Source organism: Anolis carolinensis, chromosome 6 (genome assembly GCF_035594765.1).
Source record: "Anolis carolinensis isolate JA03-04 chromosome 6, rAnoCar3.1.pri, whole genome shotgun sequence".
NCBI lineage: Eukaryota > Metazoa > Chordata > Lepidosauria > Squamata > Dactyloidae > Anolis > Anolis carolinensis.
In genome coordinates, this window is record NC_085846.1 from 66295651 (window position 1) to 66318729 (window position 23079).

Consider the following 23079-nt stretch of genomic DNA (forward strand, 5'->3'; position numbering starts at 1 on the left):
CTTCCTTAGAGATAATAACTTTCACTTCTTGTTGTCTCATCCCCATTCTTAACTATGAGTTGTTTGTAAGTTGTATGTTTGTAACTCAGGGACAGCCTGTACTTTCTTTTTAGCCTCCAGCAGTCTGCTTAACTTGCTAGCTTCCTGCTTCCCAGAAATTTATCAGTTTCTCAGGTTACATGGCATCCTTCTTTGTATTCCCTTTCCTGAACAACATGCAGTCTTTTCAAATCTTGTATTAAGTTTTGCCAATCTATACTCCCTGTTCAATTAATAGATTCATACAAGAAAATATAAAAACTGAACAGTGGATAACATACGGTAGTAAAATTGACATCTATAAATAATACACAGTATTGGCTTCTATGTAATTGAATGATGTAAATAATAACAAAACTAATGCTTTGTTCTGGAACATTTATCAAACGTTTATAACATTTGAAAGAATACTACATTGCACAAAGAATAGGCCAAAAAAAACACTTTAATGGTTACAGTAGTTTTACTAAACAATTCAGTCATCACTTTTTAAGTTATTTAAAGCTAACTCTAACAAAACCTAGAAGTACATTTTACACTGGATGATTAAACTTAATGATATAGAGATGCATTTTTATATCTAAAGTTAGAGTTTTGGCTATTTTTCTCTAAAATATGTCAAGAACAGCATTCTCTGCATTATTTAACAGACTGAATTTGACTAAGGGGTGGGAAAACATTATTTCTACTTTCAAATTGATCTGTAGTCTCGACTGAAGACAAAAATGGAAATCTGTCTCTTCTCACAAATTTCTGTTCCAAGAGCCACATGCTTCTGTGCTTCTGATTGGCACCTCTCACCGAAGCATGCACAAAACCAATTTTACTTCTTCAGAGGGAGGAGCTATCCAATAATGCCATACAGCTAGGTGAGCAATTAAACATCCTCAACCCTTGAATCGTCTTAAAGAACATCAAAACTCTGCCAAGTTGTGTGAAACTAATAATAGCAATTATAGGGAAGAAAAAAATCTTAGGAAGAGATAGGAATCTCTTCTGAGCATTTATGAAATTAATAGTGGCAAAAGCTGTGATCCACTAGATTAAATTAAAGTAGCATAAACTTTGGTAGTGTGGAGTTGCCTTAATTCATATTAAGAAACAATGTTTTGTTTTCACAGGAGTTCCAAAGAGCTTCCTTTGGGATGTCAGAGAGCAATGACATGGACAAGGCAGACATTTTGAAGAGTAAAATTCCTAAAATAGTGGTCACTTATTGCTGTGACAAGGAAGAACAAGAAGAGGAAGAGGGAACCTTTTACTTTAGACCAGGGGTCCCCAAACTTTTTAAACAGGGGTCCAGTTCATGATCCTTTGGACCATTGGAGGGCGGACTATAGTTGGCCACCGAGCAATAACAACAACAACAACAACAACAACAACAACAACAACAACAAAGAGTGTTGGAAGAGACCCTTTGGGCCATAGAGTCCAACCCCTTTCTGCCTTTGTGCACCGAAAGCACAAGCAAAGCACCCCTGACAGATGGTCACCCAGCCACAATGTTATTAATAAATAATAATAATAATAATAATAATAATAATAATAATAATAATAATAATAATAATAATATAAAGAAGGTTGGAAGAGACCCCTAGGGCCATTTAGTGAAACCCCCTTCTGCCTTTGTGCACCAAAAGCACAAGCAAAGCACCCCTGACAGATGACCACCCGGCCTCAATGTTGTTAATAATAATAATAATAATAATAATAATAATAATAATAATAATAATAATAATAATAATAATAATAATAATAATAATAATGGTTGGAAGAGAAGAAGAGACTCCTTGGGTCATTTAGCCCAACCCCCTTCTGCCCTTGTGCTGTGGGGGCCGGATAAATGGCTTCGATGGGCCGCATCCGGCCCCCAGGCCTTAGTTTGGGGACCCCTGCTTTAGACTCATATTCCTTTCAGTGTTTGTTCTTGACCTGTCTCAATAGTTGTTGGTTTTTCTTTTTTTTTCTCCCACTAATCCTTTTTTATGAGATAAAGAGATAGAGATTTCTGCTTCTCCTTACTGGCAAGTTCTGATGAACATGTCAAACTGGACACAGAAAGTACACTGGCCAGAGGTCCTTCTTGGTTGGTGAACAAAAGAGGTCTGTGGCTCCAGATCTCGGGCTGAAGCTCAGCTTGTGGGGATAGTATTTCAGTTTAACCTGCACTGGGGGTCTCGGATTCATTTTCGTCCAACTTGTGCTTTTTCATGCCATTATGTGTCTCAGTGCGGACAGGTCAACTGGAGAACACAATCATTTTCCTTTTTGAAAAGATACCCAAAAATGTCATAACTTAGGACCTGGGACAGAAATGTATTTCTTTCAATAAAGGTGAATCCTTGATTCATCAGGTTTCTTTTTCTAATTTCTCAGAATTAGTGGAGGAGGCAATTCCCCTTCATTGCACTCAAGAGATTAGAGGCAGCCAATATTGACATACAATTCCATTCGTAGCTGGTCAGTTTCTGTAACCTGAACATATGTATATGTGTATTATCTTTTTGCCCTTTGCTTCAGGTGGCAAGGCATTTGGTCTGGAAGAAGGCAGGTACTGCTAAAAAATAGCTCAGGCACTGATATGGTAAATTAATACTATGCAGTTCTTTTGCTGGTATCTTAACTATTCCCATCAGTATTTCAAAAAATGATAACATTTCTTGTTTTTGATTTTTTTTGTCACATTATAATGAACCCTGAACCTTTGGGATAGGAAGGCTAAAATATAAACAATATTACAAAGAAGGAAATACTTACCAGCTGAATAAGCAAGCCGATTAGATCTGTCAAGGGTTTATTGATAAGCAGGAGGTCTTCAGCAGTTTGGGTATCCCCTCCAGTGCCAGATTTCTGAGCCTTAATGAGAAAAAATATCATAAAAACAGACTTGGGAAGGAAATACTGAGATTATCACTGTGTTAATCTTTACAACTAGGATTATACTCCTTTGCAGATATTACAAGTATAATTTTAAATATTACAATTACTTTGATAATCTACATTTGTTAAAATCAAATTAGCTATTAAGCTAAGGAAAAAATTAATACTGAAAACACAATTGAACATGTACCACTTTAACCCCACAACTGGAACTTAGACCAACATAGACCATTCCATCTGGTCTACATCTACCCTCATTACCAGCATTTAAATGTCACATTATTACACTTCCACCATGATATTTATTTATTACTAGCTGTGCCCGGCCACGCGTTGCTGTGGCTGATGGGAATCATTTGTTGACCAGTTGGAATAGCAGTGAATAGCCTTGCAGTCTTAAAGTCTGGGTGTTTTCTCCTTACGTGAATCCTTGTTTGGTGAGCTGGAATACAATGGAGTAGGTTTGCTGCTTGGAAGGCTGGGTACTTGCGTTGTAGGGAAATGGTTTTTTAGCCAATTTGAATGGCACTGAATAGCCTCGCTGTTTCAAAGACTGACTGCTTTCTACATAGGGGCATCCTTTCTTGGGCAGGCTGAATGAGACGGAGTAGCCTCGTGGCTTGAAACCCTGAGGGTGTAGTATGAAGGGGGAACAGCACTGAATAGCCTTGCTGTTTGAAAGCCTGGTTGCTTCCTGCCTGGGGGAATTGTTTGTTGGGAGGTGTTAGCTGGCCCTGGTTGTTTCCTTTCTGGAATTCCCATTTTAAGAGTGTTGTTCTTTATGTAATGTCCTGATTTTAGAGATTATATTGTTGTTTCCTGCCTGGGGGAATCCTTTGTTGGGAGATATTGGCTGGCCCAGTTGTTTTCTTTCTGGAATGCCCATTTTTAGAGTGTTTTCTTTATGTAATGTCCTGATTTTAGAGATTACATTGTTGCTTCCTGCCTGGGGGAATCCTTTGTTGGGAGATGTTAGCTGGCCCAGTTGTTTCCTTTCTGGAATTCCCATTTTTAGAGTGTTTTCTTTATTTAATGTCCTGATTTTAGAGATTATATTGTTGCTTCCTGCCTGGGGGGAATCCTTTGTTGGGAGATGTTAGCTGGCTGAGTTGTTTCCTTTCTGGAATGCCCATTTTCAGAGTGTTGTTTTTTATGTAATGTCCTGATTTTAGAGATTATATTGTTGCTTCCTGCCTGGGGGAATCCTTTGTTGAGAGATGTTAGCTGGCCCAGTTGTTTCCTTTCTGGAATTTAGAGGCCTCCATCTAAAAAAAAACTAAACCCAAACATTGCGGCCTGGGGGCCTCCCTGCTTGGGGCCAGGGCGCTTCCCGGCCTTGAGGCGTTTATCTCCAAAAGAAAATAGTTAAAAGAAACGAAACCTTGGTCCTTGCGGCCTCCTTCCGGCCTGGTGGGAGGCGGCGGTGGATCTTGGGGGGGAAGGTTCGGGCTCCGGCTCTCTCGTGGCCGGGGCCGCCCTGAGGCCTGCGGGGCATGGAGGAGGCCGCCCTGAGCCCCCTCACACCTTCGGTTCTGCAGGCCTCCACATCCCAAAAAAAGAAAAAAGAAACCTTGGGGCCTCACGGCCTCTGGAGGCTAAGGTGGGTCTGGGGGGGGCTTCCTCCAGCCTGTGGCACATGGAGGAGGTGGCGCTTGGGGGGGGATTGTTCCATGCCTGCTGGGGCCCCGCCACGGCCTGACAATGTTTACTCCGCGGCCCCGCCGCGTGGAGGCCCCTCCTCCTCCGACAACCATGGGGCCTTCCAGCCAGGCTGACCGCTGGGGTTTTAAGGCCCCATGGAGGTTTTTGACGGGATTTTTAATTGTATCAACCTAGAGGCGTGGATGATGGGTTGTGTTGTCCAATTTCAAGGTTGGGGGGCCTGTAGTTTAGTTGTTTTGCTTGGTGCCGCGATTCCATCACTCTTTTATATATATAGATTACAATTTGACGGTGCAATTGAAAACAAAGATATAAAAATAGTTGTAACTAGCTTTGCCCAGCCACGCGTTGCTGTGGCGAAGTATGGTGGCATGGAAAATAAAGTATTGAGGAATTGGTGGTAGTTAAGGTCAAGGGTCAAGGTTTTCCCCTGACATTAAGTTCATTATAAATGGGTTATATAGCTGTGTGGAAGGGCCTTGAGTCTACACTGCCATATAATCCAGTTAAAATCAGATAATCTCTATTTTATAGGCAGTGTGGAAGAGGCCTAAGTGAGGCCTAAATCTGCTTGTCCCCTGGGCTGAGTGGGTTGCTAGGAGACCAAGTGTGCGAAGCTTAGCTTTCTAACTGGCAGCAATTGGATAAAAACAATTATTCCTCTCCCTCTAATTAGGACTTTATTTTTCTTTTCTTTTTGTTGTATGAACGTAGAGGCATGGATGAGGGGTTGTGCTGCCAAGTTTAGTGTTTCTGGAATGTGTAGTTTTGTTGTTTTGTCCCAGGCCGAAATTTCATTACCCTTTTATATCTATAGATTGAGAAGAAAGTATCTTGATTTATTAAATGTCAATATGTCAGTGTGATGAGCAGAAATGCAGGGTCATACCAGGAACACTTTAATAGCCACATGTTTACCAAACACACTGCCTAAAGTATATTTTAGAATATTATAATCTTGACAATTTTAGAAGAGACATCCAAAATGTAGAGGTTCAAATTTCTCTGGAGATTTTTAGAGCTGAAAAGCAGTATAAAAATGACTTGGGTACTAAAAAAAAGAAAAGAAAAAAAGAAACAAATTACCTAAAAGGACTGGTGACAATCAAAGATACCCACTATGGTTGTTTAATCCACAGGTAGTTAACAAACCATTGTCTGTAAAAACCTTTTAGACACTGGCATGTTAAACACATCTGTTCTATTTAATTTGAGTTTGCAGTGGGGAATCCAGCAAGAGTGAAGGGAAAGAGACTAAAATTTTGCACATAAATGTTCATTCTACCAGAAAATAGACTCTATACCTGCAGTGTCAGGCGGACGACATTAGCTGTATGTATCAGCATGTGGTGCAAAATGTCAAGCAAGGAGAGGAGAAAAGCATTTGCCATCTTGATGTTACTTTTATCATCTGCATCCAAGCACAGAGCAGCAGCTTCTATTAGTAGATTACAGATGTGATGGACCAGACCTAAACAGATAGGCAGACAGAATAAATGAGCACTGTATTTGCTGAGAAAATTGATACAAGAGGCAACCAAGAAGAAAACACAAGAAAGAAGAGATTTCATTTCAAATTACATTACTGTTCTTTCTCTCTTCATATATTTTAAAGGATGAATGAAATCTTAAACAAATAGAATGTTTTTTTTAAAAAGCAGGGCCTTCAATTGTATTCTCAAAGATGTCTATATGGGCAATTGATGAATCTGTGGCTTCTACCGAAGAGGTAGTCACATGGAGTTTAAGGCAATTTGCTTCTAGATAATTAGAAGAACCAAGATGAAATAATCAATTTTTTTCAAGTCTATAGATCAGATGTCTATAGCCTTTCTGGAACATGGGCACATTTAAGAAACTGCCCTGGGCTGTCGTGGGAAGCTCGGAAAATCGTGAAGGGCAAACAGATGTAATCTAAGGAGAAACAAGATCTGAGACTCATTAAATGAAACAATTCCTTCAACCCACAATTTTCTGCTACAACAAAAATGTATTTCACTAGAGACATTTCTTTCTCACCCTTCCAGACAACTCAGAGCAGCCTCACATATCAGCGACAATTCAATGCCTTAAAATAACATACTATTGATAAACATCTATACTAAAAACCTGAGAATTAAAATATCTAAAAACAATTACATCGATTATTAAAATCACATAATCCAAACTCGTAATCCAGGGCCATTCTAAAATCCTGCATAGTAGTTAGAGATAGCTTTGCTATAAATTGCTAACTTTTCTACAGTAAGTGTTGTTATGCCTGAAATGAACTATTTTTTTTATTAAAACCAAGATGCTAAATAGATGATTACCAAGTAACATTGCAATAAAATTGTTACAGGAAAATGTTAAGAGCACAGTAACAGAAAGTATATTCTCTGAAACTATGTTTGAAATGGAATCATATATACATGGTCGATAAGCCAGTGGGCACAGAATATTTGTTGTACTAAATGAACCACATATATATATGCCCTTTCTGCAAAAAGCTCCAAGTATCTTATAAATGTTTTCAAATGAAGCATTTATTCCAATACAGTTACCCTTTAGGGAAGGAAAACATTAAAAGGCTATTTCTCGTTGGACAAGCGCTACTGTTGTAGTAACCTTATAGCGAAGGATCAGCTGTGTAATATCACTTTCTTCTTTTGATTCCACAATGTGTGGACGTAGCCAAAAAATTGTATTACAGTTTGAATTTTCTAGTGAATGTTTACATTGCTATTCCCTAGATTCAGCTTCCCAATATCCAGAAAACACAGAGTTAACTGAACTACTAAACTTCCCGTAAGCAGGCACTCCTGCAAACTTGTGACCTCATAAAAAAAAAAAAAACCCATAACTAAACAAAACAATCTTCAGTTATGGACACAGCTGCAGACTGCTACAAGCATTAATTTTGGCTTGGCAGTGCTTACTACAAAGGCAAACAGGGCTTCCCAGAATCACGAGGAAAGAAAAAAAAACCTCTTTAAAAAGTGTTCTTTACAGCCACCCCAGGGCAACCGAGATCTTGACTCTTTCAACTAATTCAAGATGCAGTCCAACATAAATTGCCTCAAAAATGAAGCCAAGAATTTTCACTGGACTGTGACTACAGCATGGGTTGAGCTGCTAAGCTATATCCATCATGAAATCCCAATCTTCCAACATAAAAACAGATGAGAATCAAATTAAGACAAAGTGATTTAACAAACACACTGCTCTAATGATAATGTTTAGGAACATTACCTATGAGCAAAGCTGGCTTCCCCAATATTCAGGGTAATTCTCATCTCAGGTACTAGATCGTAGTGTTTGTGTGTATATAGAGTAGTGATTCCCAAACTGTATTATGCAGAACCCTGGGATTCTGCAAAAGCATTATAGAAGTTCTGCAAAAAATCTTTATATATATGTCCACGTCAAATATGAAGCTCTTATTGAAATACAATGCATCTCTGCTTTAAAAAAGTTTTGAATCTGTGCCACTGTATGACTTTTGGGTATGTCTACCTGTCAGTAGCCAGAAAGGCTATCCAAGCAATGCTCCTCTTTGTTTCCATCTATTAATTAAAATCAGACTTTTCCGTTTATCTTAAACCAAAAACAAAGTTGGATGCTGCCCCAGATTTATGCATTCAGAGGTTGAATTTAAAGCCCAACTTCAAAACTATTTTAAGGACAAAAATGAAACAATGTTTTTCATCACTCTAGGTGTAAATTTAATATTTTCCTGTACCAAAAATAAATGTTTGTGGTTATAGCCAATATTTTCTTGTAACAAAATAAGGCTGTGTGGTTATATTTAAAATGTCTTGTTTTTATTTCCAAACCTAATGCATTATACAAGGCAATGAGGGGTGGGTGAAAGAATGAAGAACTGGAATGTGGGTTGATAATGCTTAGGAACAGAGTTAAGCATTCTGTGGGAAAATCAGGGACAGAGTTAGGCTTCTGCAGGAAAAAGCCTTCTGAAGGGTTTCAGGATTGAAAACATTTGGGAACAGCTGATCTGGAGTGCCCTCTTAAATTGGCTGTCCCCATGAAGCATGGGATTTATAGGCTGAACAGCTGGTTTTTCTTACCATCTCAACAATTAACTGTTATACAGGGAAACATAGCCTCATGTGCCGGTAGCAGATTCAAAGCAATTATATTACTTTTGTAGAGCCTCCGGTGGCGCAGTAGGTTAAATCCCTTGTGCTGGCAGGACTGATGACTTGAAGGTTGGGTTGCTGACCTGAAGGTTACTGGTTCAAATCCAACCCGGTGAGAGCGCAGATGAGCTCCCTCTATCAGCTCCAGCTCCATGCGGGGACATGAGAGAAGCCTCCACAAGGATGGTAAAAACACACCAAAACATGCGGGCATCCCCTGGGCACTGTTCTTGCAGATAGTCAATTCTCTCGCACCAGAAGCAATTTGCAGTTTCTCAAGTCACTCCTGACACTAAAATAAATAAACTTTGTTCTTTGATATTAAGGTAAAGGTAAAGGTTTCCCCTGACGTTCTGAATCTGGGGGTTGGTGCTCATCTCCATTTCTAAGCCGAAGAGCCAGTGTTGTCCGTAAACACCTCCAAGATCATGTGGCCAGCATGACTGCATGGAACGCCGTTACCTTCCCACCACAGCGATACCTATTGACCTACTCACATTTGCATATTTTCAAACTGCTAGGTTGGCAGAAGTGCTATGATATCAGATGCACATAATTCCAAGCATTCTTCAATTACTAGATTTCTAGATTTTATTTTCTTAACCATCTATCTGGATATAAAGGATTAGGCTTGTGCACAGATTCAGTTTGGTCTGTTCCCTTTGGCCAATCAGGCTTGTTCGGCTGGCTGTAACAGTAAGGACTCAGTCACCTTTTTTTCGGCCAGAACAAGCCACGCAGCAGCCAGTGATGCCTCCTCCTCTCCTATTCCGCATCACGCAGAGCACAAAGACGCTGCCACATGCCCACAAGAGGTTTCCCTGTGAGCCCTGCTTATTGGGCCAATGAGAATAAAAGAATGCCATGGCATGTCTTACACACACTGTGTCTATTTTAATGGGGTGAGTGCCTCCATTGCTCTCAGTTGCATCCTGACTCTAGAGAGGTGCTTCAGTCCGACTGCCTTGCTGCTTGCTCTCAGCTTTATTTTTTGGCTTGGCTCGTCTTGGTTTGCCCTCTCTCTAGAACTGAATCTTTTTGATTTCCCTTTATTTTCCTGATTCTTTTTATTTAGTGGGACTGGGAGTTGGGAAAGTGAGAGACAGGTGAGTGGGGTGCATGTGCGTTTGGGGACTTGGGAAAGAAAGAGCATCTCTTTGCTGTTGGTGTGCATTTCTTTAAAAATGTTTGGGTGGCTTTGAGAGCCTTGAGTCATCCTTTAGCTTCTTTTTCCCCTTCCTTCCTCTATGTGCCGTCATGCCTGGGGCTATAACTCTTAGCAAAAGAGGCATGGACGTGACATCTTTCCCCAGGGGATTGCTTCTTGCCCTCCTTTAGGGAAACTGGAACTCCCAAGGACCAAAACACTGTAGATAACTCAAAACTGGTTTTAATGTTCACAAAAGGCAATAAGCCTTTAAGGCAATAAGCTGGAAATTTCAAAGGGGTAAAGGAAAATATACATTACAGTCTTTGGTTGTCTTAAGTCCAAGGAGCTCTCCAGCTGAGAAGCTTTTCCAGGTCCTCTTTCTCAATGGCTGTGAATGCCGAAGCAGTCCTCAGCCTCAGTCCAAATGGCCTATGTTTGAAGACACAGTCTTCCTCTGTTGCCAAAGAACTGATTTGAAGGTGCTTGAGACTCCTCAACGTCGTTCAGGTTGGCCCTGAATATGAAGCATAAGTCTCAAGGGTAAGAACCTCAGAATTGGTGCTGAGAGGTAACTTAATCAAGGGCTTTTAGGGCCAAGTCTCTCTCTCACGTCCATCTGATAGAGAGCTTGATGGTGGAATAAAGGAAACACTGTCCTACTCCAGGAAGAGGTGGAGCCAAACAATTGAGTTGAGAAAGCAATATAACTGGTTCAAACAACATTGATTGACAGCTATAAATAACCAATCAGTCCAACTACATTTACGGGGTAAAAGCAAAATCAGGCATGATACAACAATTCAAATCTTGCTATTTACAGTTTGACATACAGATGGCGCCACTCGCGCCGTCACACTCTAGAAAATACTTTTAAATGATAATAATAATTATTATTAATACTAATCCCAGCAAACAAACAGAAAAGCCTCATTCTGAGAAAACTACTTCCTGCTTGCTTACCTACCTACCTACCTACCTACCTACCTTAGGGGACAGTGATTGCTTGTTGTTGCTGGCCTCTTCCAGTGTTTTGTGAGAAGAAGAAATGCAAAAGCTTTGGAGGAAGTTGTTTGCGGTTGCTTTTTTATTAGTAATGAAGTAAGTGTAATAGTGGGGAACTGGGATGTGTGATGCATCTTTGACATTTGGCAGGAAAAAATGGTGCCCTGCTGCTGCTGCTGCTGCTCCTGGAGAAGTTATAGGGTGGGACCAGCAGGGGATACCTTTTGGGGAATTTTTAAAGGAGATTTTATTTCTAAAATGAAAAGAAATTCCTAAAAGTCAAGGGATGACTTGGTTGATGTATCCTTCGAGTGTGGCCATTTTGATCCCGATAGTCCTAAAAATGACGGGAAAGGGAGCCCAGGAAGTCCCCCATTGCTGCCAATGGGCCAGATCTAGCTGCATTTTTTGGCTGCAGACCAAAAACAGCTATTCGGCTACCTGCCCGTTTTCGGGAGGCACACAAAAACAGATCTGGGGGTTTATCAAAATTTGGCCAGCAGAAACGGATCAAGGTGCACCCACCTGCTCCTTTTAACTATGGTGCTTTACTTGCCTGAGTCCAAAAGCACTTAGTTGAAGAGGCACCATAGCTGACAGGAGGTACCATTTTTTTCACTACATAATAGTCGCCCCTATTTTTTTGGCCAAAAAAGTGATAAAGGTGTGTGACTATTACAAGGTGAAAGCCTGTAAGCTGTTCAAGTCTCAGGTTTCCTGATATGTTCCTGCTAGGTTTATGAAAGAACTCCAGAGAGTAAGTTAGTAATAATATCTTACTAATTCTCTAAATACCATCTGTTTTGTGTATTCATCTATGAGTCTATTCTGTTTGCCTTCTTTGGAGCATATGCTAGAGAGGAAATCTCATTTCCAAATATTTGGTTTTTGGTCTGAAGCTCTGACAAAATTTTCAGCTTGCATTTAGGCTCTTAGGCAGGTGGCTTCTCTTCTAGCTATAGCACACTACCCTTCTGGGAAATTGGTGCTCTGTGACTGCCCATTTCTACCATGGTACCCATTTTGTGAGAATATCTCTATCATATTCTCAAAATCCCAAATTTGACTATCAGCTCAAAAATATTATGAAGTCTGATATTCTGTAAATTGTCAGAAAGTAATAGGATGATGATGGTGATTATGATGATGATTGCAGTTATCTCAAAGACATTCAAAAAAAATTGTAAACTATCCCAGGCTAGCCAATCAATAAAATACATATAATGGAAAAGTTTTACATGTCTCTTTTTTTACTAATTTTATTTTAAATTGTTATTTTCAATTACCAAAATTTCTAAAATAAATCTGCAATATTCTGTCTTTTCCTGACACTTTCTCATTAACCAATGGCAGCCACTATTTCAGTTGTAAAATCTAATGGATCTTTAAACCAATCTTTGACTACACAATGCAATTTTCAAGTTTTAAGAAAAATATGCTTAGCCAAAGATACAACTAGTAGTCTTTGTAGTATTTATTACACTCTTAATCTTTTAAAAAAATTCATTCCTAAAAGAGTTAATGATAGGACAGAACTCTGAAAAATGTCCTAATGTTGAATTTCAAACATTCGTTATAATGATATAATTCTATGCTGGATCAACTGCAAACATAAACGGAAAGATGTCTGTTACCATTTTAGAAACAACAGTCCACATGTGTTCTTTTAACTAAATCTCTAATTTGGATGCCCACTTAGCCTGGAACTCATCTAAATCTAGATATATTTCATCTTATATATACAAAAACAGACATTTGTGTGTTGAAGATGGTATTTCTATCTTTTTCAAAAACTGCAATATATCTAGTGTTTTCAAGTTTCATAGAACATCTGTCCTAAAGAGTTCAATGATACAGGTACAATGTCTTAATTGCAGCCACTGCCACAATGTTGCTTTCAACAGCCTAAAATCTCTTGAAATTATTAAATAATTTAAAATGTTTATTTTCACCAGTTACTCAGTGTTAACTACGCTACATGAAACCCAATTCTAATAGTAGATTTCCTCATATTTTACTATCTGTTGTGATGTACCCTATATACCAGTGCTTCCCAACTTTTTTTAAAATCAGGACCACTTTGATTTTTTTATTGTTAACAGGGACCGCAAGGTTCAAGGATAATAAACTGTGTTAATCTAAAAATGAACTTTAATAAAAAACTTTTAATGTATTTGTTAAACTTAATAGTAACATGAATTAAGAGTACTATTATAATATAAAAAGAACATAATAGAAAATTAAATTTGGTTTGAATCAATGTGATTTTTGAGCTTGCATCTTCTTTACAAGTTGGGTAGTCCTGGGGCTAGTATTATTTCTCAAAGCTACACACATATTATCACTTACTTTCAATCATTTCCTGGACTTGTTTTTAATTACCAGCAAAGCAGAAAACCCTTGTTCACATAAAGAAATTGTGGAGAAGAGCATAAGATAGCACAAGGCGATTCCTCAAATGTTAGTATAAAAATCACTTTTTTACACCAAAACTTCTCAGAAGAATCAGATTCAAATACATCCTTGCAGTTTCTGACATTCTGAAATGCAATGAGCTCTTCCTGGATGTCTTCTGTGACATCTCCAATTTCAGTCATCATTAAATAAGTCAAAAATTAATATGAATATTAAGGACTCACAGTCAGTAAAACTATTAGAGCCGTTGAATCACTAAGCAGCAAAACAGAATCACTGACACAGCCAAGCAAGACAAAAGAATATGTGCAACTGACTGACACTGGGTGGCATGAGTACACGACATGTGACTTCGATCACTTGCCCTCCCCCAGGTGCTCGCCTGACATCCTACTCTCCGGAACAACCCACGTAGCAATGGATTCATTAAAATGAATAACGGTTTGAAATTTTAAATGTTTCATGGACCATATTTTAGTTCTTGCGGACCACTGGTGGTCCATGGACCACTGGTTGGGAACCACTGCAATATATTCAGAATGTCTATTCTGCCCTGGAGACTAGGATGCGGAACAATGGCTTCAAACTGCAGGAAAGGAGATTCCACCTGAACATTAGGAAGAACTTCCTAACTGTGAGAACTGTTTGGCACTGGAATTCTCTGCCCTGGGGTGTGGTTGAGGCTCCTTCTCTGGAGGATTTTAAGCAGAGGTTGGGTGGCCATCTGTCAGGGGTGCTTTGAATGTCATTTTCCTGCTTCTTGGCAGGAGGTTGGACTGGATGGCCTGTGAGGTCTCTTCCAACTCTATGATTCTATAGATTTTAGTAAAATAAACCCATCTAAAAGTTGACTTATCCGGGAGTCAATATATCTTAAATTTCTTTAAAAAAAGGAACTATCCCCTTCTCTGAGTAGAGTAGTGAAACACGAGAGCTTACTCTGCTCCAGAAGAAGCTGAAAGATGCACCAACCCTCTTCCCTCTATGCTTTCTGCTGTGGTCTCACATCTGGCCTCTTTGAATACCTGGATGGGGGAATGGTGTCTGTGGCTGCCCTCCTGAGACAACATGGATCCTTTCCCTCTTTACGGAATGTCCCTTGACGTATCCATGGATCATATCAAAATCCATAATTCTGGCCCCAAAACCTGCCCTTGAATATATATACTAGCTTCGGGTCCCAGCAGTGCCCGGGTTATTAGAAGAAGGCATTGTTTGTTTTGGGATGTTAGGTAATATCACTGAAGTTTGGTCCAGAGCCATCATTGGCTGGGTTCAGTGCTGTCTGGATAAGGGTGAACTACAACTCCCAGATCCCCAGGGCAGTCATTCCCAAACGCTGCAAGTATTCGCAGTTGGCCATGTTGGGTGTGTGTGCCAAGTTTGGTCCAGATCTGACATCTGGCTCAAACTTGATTCAGTGCTTTCTGGATGCAGGTGAAATTAAAGGTAAAGGTAAAGGTTTCCCCTGACGTTAAGTCCAGTCATGTGTGACTCTGGGGGTTGGTGCTCATCTCCATTTCTAAGTCGAAGAGCCGGCGTTGTCTGTAGACACCTCCAAGGTCATGTGGCCAGCATGACTGCATGGAGCGCCGTTACCTTCCTGCTGGAGCGGTACCTATTGATCTACTCACATTTGCATGTTTTTTTAGCTGCTAGGTTGGCAGGAGCTGGAGCTAACCGTGGGCGCTCAAGCTGCTCCCGGGATTTTAACCTGGGACCTTTTGATCTGCAAGTTCAGCAGCTCAGCGCTTTAACGCACTTCGCCACCGGGGCTCCTCACTATAACTATAGTTATAACTATAACTCCCAAAAATATAGTTATAGTTATAACGATAACTCCCAAAATCAAGGTGCATTTCCACTAATCCCTGCAGTATGTTCAATTGGTTATGGGGCTTCTCTGTGCCAAGTTTGGTCCCAGTACATTGTTGGTGGGGGTCACAGTTTTTCTGGATGTAGGTGAACTGTAACTCCCCAAATCAAGGTCAGTTCCCACTAACCCCTGCAATATGTTCAGTTGGTTATGGTGCTTCTCTGTGCCAAGTTTGATCCCAGTCCATTGTTGTTGGAGGTCACAGTATCAGTGAAGGTACTACAAGTCGCATTATCCGTGGCAAGTTTGGTCCAGATCCATCATTGGTTGGGTTGACAGTACCTCTGGATGTAGGTCAAATACAACTCTTGTAAATCATGTGAATTCTCCCCAAACCTCTTATTCAGTTGCTGATCAATTCCTCTGTTAACTGTGTGCCATAGGAAGAGGTAGGAAAGGGTTAAGATAGATGCAGTGGGAGGGGTCATGCAAATTATGGAACCCTGGGATATCCACTCTGGAGGAAAAACAGAACATCTAAGATGAAGTTGTCTCTGCATGAAAGCCTTCACTTGGGTGGGGGACAGGATGGTGTTTGTGGAGGACACGGGCAGGGTTTGGGCTACATGTTCATGGTGCTCACTATAAACCTGCATGTCAGTGGAGAGAGGGCTATTGGTGTCTCCTGCTCAGTGGGAACTATAGCTATTTGTAAAGGCATTAGGCTGTCTGTGTAAGTAGACTCCTCCTCCATATACACACATACACATTTTTCACTTTTATTATGTGTATAGATGAGATCAACTTGTACATGCACATATGTACTAAAACCGAGAAAAAATATTCTTTATGTTTCAAAGCTCAGAATATTGACCAGATTCTGCCAGACTCTTGCATAATTAAAGTGGAAAATACTTCAGGATTTTAAAAATACATTGTACCTATTGCTACATCTGGATGTTGGATTTAGTTTATACTCTTCTAAATGTACCCACAGTGGATTTCCTGTAGATTCTTTCCTAAAGGCAAGCTTAGTCAATCAGAAATTCCAAATGACAGATCTTCAAATATAACCACCATTTAAAATAATGTATATTGTGATTTTTCATAAACCATTTGAGGTGGCTTCTTTTCCTCCCAATAAATACCAAAAAAAAAACGTGTTCCCAATTCATGAAAATACTTTTAAGCACTTGTAAAAATAGACCTCTGATATAATATAATCATGTTAAGATTATGCAATTTATTCTTTTAGAAGAGCAACAGAGATTTCTGCACACCTAGTTATTTGTGATTAACTCCACTATGACTCTGGTGCACAAGTACATTATATTTTCATGCACTTCTTTTGGAAATTAGAATCCCTGAATATTAAATAAAATGTAGCAGACCCTTTGAATTGCCAAGTCCAAGTTACTGAATTAAATGTGAGCAGCACCAACAACATAGCTACAGATTTATCATGGTTTATTTTGTATTTTCTTTTTCCTTTTACTCTAGTTATACATCACACTCTCTTCATGATCAACCAATTCAAATACTGTAATACTCGAATTGAAAATACAATTGTTTCCAGTGGGTGGGGGGTGAAGGGGGGGGACTGCTGGACACAAGTGGTTGATAAAGGTGGAATTGGGACTGGTAAGGTTAAGTAAATAAGATGCATTATATTGTGGTAAAATGTAAATGGAATTTCATCACTGAGGTTAGTATTACTCTTCTTGTATCTACAATTAATACTTTTTTTAAAAAATCATGGTTTATTTTGTAAACTGGAACATTCTCAAACAATTGAGTTTAGAAATTACTGTATGTGGTTCAACAGCAGCAAGAATAGCATTTGCTAAAAAATGGAAATTGGCAGAAACCCCAACGAAAGAACTTTGGCTACAGAAACTAGCAGACATACAAGAAATGGACAAATTAACATTTTTACTGAAAGAATCTAGAGGAAAATGTATCAAGGAAACAAATTGGGAAAAATTTAGAAACTACTTATCAAAGTAAAAACAAAAAGAATGACTATTACAACCTTACTATACTTACTGATATGGAAGTAATTGGAAGACTATCTCCATACCCTCCCTCCATTACCCAACCCTTTACCCCCCTCCCCTTCCTTTACTTTCCCAACTTCCTCACACCCTTCCCCACCCTTACCTCACCTATTCCCTCTTCCTTCCCCGACCCTCACCCAGAATTTCCCCCCCTTTCTTTTTAACCTATGTAATTGAGAAATCTTTAATAAAAATTATTTTTAAAAAAAGAAGAAATTACTGTATGTGGATGTTCTAAAGAATAACTCATCATTGGCATTTGCTTGGATTTCAGATCTTACCACTAAACTCCCTTTATAATCCTTGCTTAGTGACAAGGGATCAAAGGCCAAACCAAGTAAGAGGTGCACAAGTGCAGTTTAGAGGTAGTATATAAACAATAGAGATATTATCAGTCCAAACGCACATCACTGTTTCTTGATGCAGGATTTTAAGCCACAAGCGCTTAGGTAAAGTTTATTCGAGTGGATTCTAGTAAATGTCTTCCATGTCCAAAGGCACAATAAGGTATATAGGTTTTTTCTTATACTCTTGTCAAGATATACACAGATAACAGAATATGATATGTTCTTTACCTTTGAGGTTCAAATCCTTTTAAGCTAGGATTCATTAAAGAGCGTATGGACATTTCTAAACTTCAAGATATCAGTGCACCAAGTCAACATAAATTAAAAATATAGTCTAGTTGTTATTGTTGTTGAATGCCTTCAGGTTGCTTCCAATTTATGGTAAACCTAAAACAAACCTATTGCAGAATTATTTTGGAAAGATTTGTTCAAATATTTGCTTTGTTTTCCTGAGGCTGAAGCTGAATCTCCATTGCTAAATAATGAAGCTTAGTCTGCATAGTTCAGTGTAGACCCACATAATATAATTTGAACTGCACTGAACCACATTCTATGTGTTTACACTGGTGGTTCCCAACCTTTGATCCTCCAAGTGTTTTGGACTTCAACTTCCAGAAATCCCAGCCAGTTTACCAGCTGTTAGGAATTTTGGGAGCTGAAGTCCAAAACACCTGGAAGATCAAAGACTGGGAACCACTGGTGTAGGCACATATAATGCAATTCAAGCTACATTATTTGGCAGTGTAGATCCAGTCTGAGAATGTATGGGTTGTATAGGATTACTAAACTTGTTTCAGCCTCAGTGGCATCACAAATATTATCTAGATACTTAAATATCTAGTACCTGCTTCTGCAGATAAATTAACCTACAAAAAGTTCAGCAGACCATTAATCTTTTTCTTTTTTGTTCCCTATAACAAAAATAGCTGTTTTCCAGCTATTGACACATATCTTTTCAATTATGATCATAGAAGAGGTATTAAGTACCTATTGTGAATAGTTTCCCTAAGTATTGTCCACATCTACTGTTACTCTCCAGTGTATTAACCAACACGTGTGAGCCTGAGGGTTGAAAGTGATCATTTCACACTACTGCTGCTATTTAATTTTTTAATGTTTTATCCTGTATGCCCTTCTCAAAATGTAAATGGAATTCATGTGGGAGAATAGAAAATATGGGGATCAATCAATCGGAGCACTTCCTTACATTTGAGAAGACACCTTTTAAATCCTTTCATCAAGGCATTTTAGACTCTAATTTCAACATCTTATATTTCATGGTGGTAATTAAAACTTTTAAAAGCCTTACCTAGAGTCTTTTTAAAGTGTCAGAATATTCACAGTTCAATTTTATTATTCCAACATTAGGCAAAGGAAAAGCTAATAGTTTGTAATGTTTGGGCTTTTGTATACTTATATCAGAATCTCAGTATTTTATATAATCCTTTTATTTGATGTCCTCTTCTTTTTAGACCATGTTTCTGTTAGCGTTTAGCACACTGTGCACAAATAACAGACTATACACAGATATATTTAGGTGATGTCACTGTGCCCACAAAAAGAAACTACACAAATGTAATTACATATATATGTTGTTTAAAACCTGTCATCAGTCATTTTTCTTTCCACCAAGTTAAAATTTAGCCAGCCAAAATAAACACTCCAATACCACTGATGCCTATCAAATTGAAATCTGTAAGTGATCAAGGGGACAGATGGCCCTTTGGACTACGTTTTGTTCCATATGTAAGACCACAGTGATTATGCTTTCTGTCTCATCAGATCAAGCTGTAGTCAACAATTATGCTTGCTGCCTTGTCATGAAGAGAGAGAAAACATCACTCTTTTCAAGCTTACAGACGTGGTGGTAGAAATCACCCCTGGCAGTTGTGGTGAGTTTCACAAGGTGAAACATACTACAGAAGCAGTATCTGTCCTCATCCTACCCCCACTGCAAGAGAGAAAAAAGGCTAGGGCTTACTATTCAACTTGTATGCAGAACACATCATGCGACATGCGGGGCTTGAGGAATCCAAGGCCGGAGTTAAAATTGCTGGAAGAAACATTAACAACCTTAGGTATGCAGATGATACCACTCTGATGGCTGAAAGTGAGGAAGAGCTGAGGAGCCTTATCACCAAGGTGAAAGAAGAATGTGCAAAAGCTGGGTTGCAGTTAAATGTCAAGAAAACCAAGATCATGGCAACTACACCTATTGATAACTGGCAAATAGAGGGGGGAAATGTGGAGGCAGTGACAGACTTTATATTTCTAGGCACAAAGATCACTGCAGATGCAGACTGCAGCCAGGAAATCAGAAGACGTTTACTTCTTGGGAGGAGAGCAATGGCCAACCTTGACAAAATAGTGAAGAGCAGAGACATCACACTGGCAACGAAGGTCCGCATAGTCAAAGCAATGGTATTCCCCATAGTAACCTATGGATGCGAGAGCTGGACCATACGGAAGGCTGAGCGAAGGAAGATAGACACTTTTGAACTCTGGTGCTGGAGGAAAATCCTGAGAGTGCCTTGGACCGCAAGAAGATCCAACCAGTCCATCCTCCAGGAAATAATGCCCGGCTACTCACTGGAGGGAAGGATATTAGAGGCAAAGCTGAAGTATTTTGGCCACATCATGAGGAGACAGGAAAGCTTGGAAAAGATCACGATACTGGGGAAAATGGAAGGAAAAAGGAAGAGAGGCTGACCAAGGGCAAGATGGATGGACGGTATCCCTGAAGTGACTGGGTTGACCTTGAAGGAACTGGGGGTGGTGACAGCCGACAGGGAGCTCTGGCATGGACTAGTCCATGCGGTCACGAAGAGTCGGAGACGACTAAACGACTGAGCAGCAGCAGCTACTATTTGGGTACTTAGCACTTCTGCAACCCAATATGAAAACAAGTCCCCACTTTTGGCTAGAGAAAAGAAATGCTTGCAATGTCTTTAATACCAACGAGGAAAAACAACGTTCAGCTTTCCCCTATAGCTCCGTTTTAAAAAAGGCAAGAGTTCTTAGGACAAGAACAGAACAAGCCTGCTTGGAATGGCAAGGAAGAGTAGAAAAGACTCATCAACGTATTTTATCTTCATTTTTCCAAGGTTGAGTCCCACTACAGCAACCTTGCTAGTTCTTCCTGAGAGAAACCTAGGAGGTGTCCTGATCTCAAGCAAGAGAAAAATGACTTTAAGCTGCAACTCTATATATAATTATCTGGGAATATATCTGAAGGCTAGTATGAGTCCCTTTTTAATAGAACTCTACTGAATTAAACTGTTGCACATTGCAAGCAGCAAGTGAAATTAATAATAAATCTGCTGTTTCTATTCATTAAGGTATGATCATTCTTTCTACATGAATCTTGTAACATGAAACTGCCTATACAACATTTTGAAATGTCAGATTTATCATGTACAAGAGATCTTGTAAGGGGGCAAAATGGGAAGTTTTTAATTATAAACAACTAACAAATGCAGTTTTACAAAAGCTGTAGATTAGAAAACTCTGATATATGGACTTATAATAAATAACACAAACCAAGACTCCTGAGGTCCTTTAAAGGCTATTTTACTGCAATAAATATGGTATAACTCAAGGGTCCTCAAACTTTTAAAGCAGAGGGCTGGTCCACAATCCTTCAGACTGTTGAGGTGCCAAATTATCATTTGAAAAAAAAATGAACAAATTCCTATGCACACTGCACATATCTTATTTGTAGTGCAAAAACAACAATGACAACAACAACAACAACGAAAGAACAATAAAATATTTAAAAATAAAAACAATTTTAACCAACATAAACCTATCGGGATTTCAATGGGAAGTGTGGGCCTGCTTCTGGCCAATGAGATATGCAAGTTAATTAGGATTGTTGTTGTTGTGTGCCTTCAAGTCATTTCAGACTTTGGGCGAGCCTAAGTCTAAAACTGAGGGCGGGGGCAGGTAAATGATTTTGGAGGGACGCATCTGGCCCACGGGCCTTAGTTTGGGGACTCCTGGTATAACATATTCATTTGTCACCTTAGATCGAACACTAATATTTAGAAACACGGTGTGAACACCAGTCACAAAGTAGCTGCATGCAACAACATCCTGTGGAAACATAGTAATAGTGCATGGGGTGCAGACCCAAAATTAATAAGAACATCAGCCCTAACCTTGTCTTACTCAACTGCTGAGTATGACTGCCACGTATGGCATAAATCTGCCCACGCGAAGCAGGTGAATATACCACTGAATGAGACATGTAGAATAATGACAGGATGTCTTAAACCTACACCTGTTGATAGACTCTGTAACAGTGATGGGCGAGCTTTTGCGCTTGGTGTGTCAAAATTCACCAAAAAACCTAGCATGACTTGGGTGGTGTGTCACTTTGAGAAAAAAACCATAATTTTGCAATATGTATAGTTTAAATAACAAAAATGTATAATTGTAATATATAACTGTATTTAATAAATAAAAAACTATTTAATACCATTATTTCCATGGACAACAATCTATGGTACCTCTTGCAGTTTCCACACTGATTTCTCTCTATTCCAGTTTCAATGTAGTAATGAATAATGAATAATATAATAATAATATAACAGTAATAATATGATAATATGCTACAATAATAATAGAATAATAATAGAATCATTTATATATATATATATATATATATATATATATATATATATAGAGTGGTTTTGTTGTTTACTCCATGGGAATTATGCACATTACACACACACACACACATACACACACACACACACACACACACACACACACACACACACACATATATATATATATATATATATATATATATATATATATATATAAATGTAATGTGCATAATTCCCATGGAGTAAACAACAAAACCACTGGACCAAATCACACCAAATTTGGCCACAAAAAACTTTGTCATCCAATCAATCTGCATGCGGCAGCATTTCAGCAAAAATGGCTAAGTGTGTCAGTGCTGATACACGTGTCATAGGTTGGCCATCACTGCTCTATAAGATAGATGGCATTGCCCCCCCCCCCCCATGTGCGACGGGAAGTTGCTGCCATTTGTGAGAGAAATAAGGTTGAACACTTTGAAAGCCACTCACTGTATGGCTATCAGCCTCCTCCCAGTAGACTTAAATCAAGGAAAAGTTTTATGAGAACCACCACTGCTCTAAATGTTCCTCCAGCAACAGCAAAAATATCCCTGTGGTCAGCAAAATCAGGGAATTCCAACCTGGAAGTCCCTGAACAGACTTAGAAGTGGAGTTGGCAGATCAAAAGACAACCTGGCAAAATGGCCTAGAAGAATCCTCCACCTTGTGCAAGTGGGGAGCAGGACAAACAACTCAACTTCTGTATACTCGCCCACAATTCCCTGCCTCATGCACAGAGGAAGAACTGTTTAAAGCTACAGACAATGCAATCGCTGTTGCCCGCTTTTAGTCTAAAACTATTTGGATGCTTTGGATTCCTTTATCAGTTTTAAACTTATTTTATGCAATACTATTGACACGAAATAAATAAAACATTCATTAGAATAGTCACTTGTACATCACCAAAAACCAGTATATAC

General features: G+C 39.1%; 1 protein-coding gene across 5 annotated transcripts in view; it reads right to left on the reverse strand.

Moving 5' to 3' along the window:
* The window catches only part of ulk4 (unc-51 like kinase 4), a 266746-nt gene that overhangs the window by 87587 nt on the left and 156080 nt on the right, over positions 1 to 23079 (reverse strand). For all 5 annotated transcript variants that reach the window (XM_062984172.1, XM_062984171.1, XM_062984173.1 and 2 more), the window contains 2 exons: positions 5886 to 6052; positions 2797 to 2895 (listed from right to left, as the gene is read on the reverse strand). In XM_062984172.1, coding sequence (XP_062840242.1) covers positions 2797 to 2895; positions 5886 to 6052 — 266 coding nt within the window. The remainder of the gene's footprint in view (positions 1 to 2796; positions 2896 to 5885; positions 6053 to 23079) is intronic.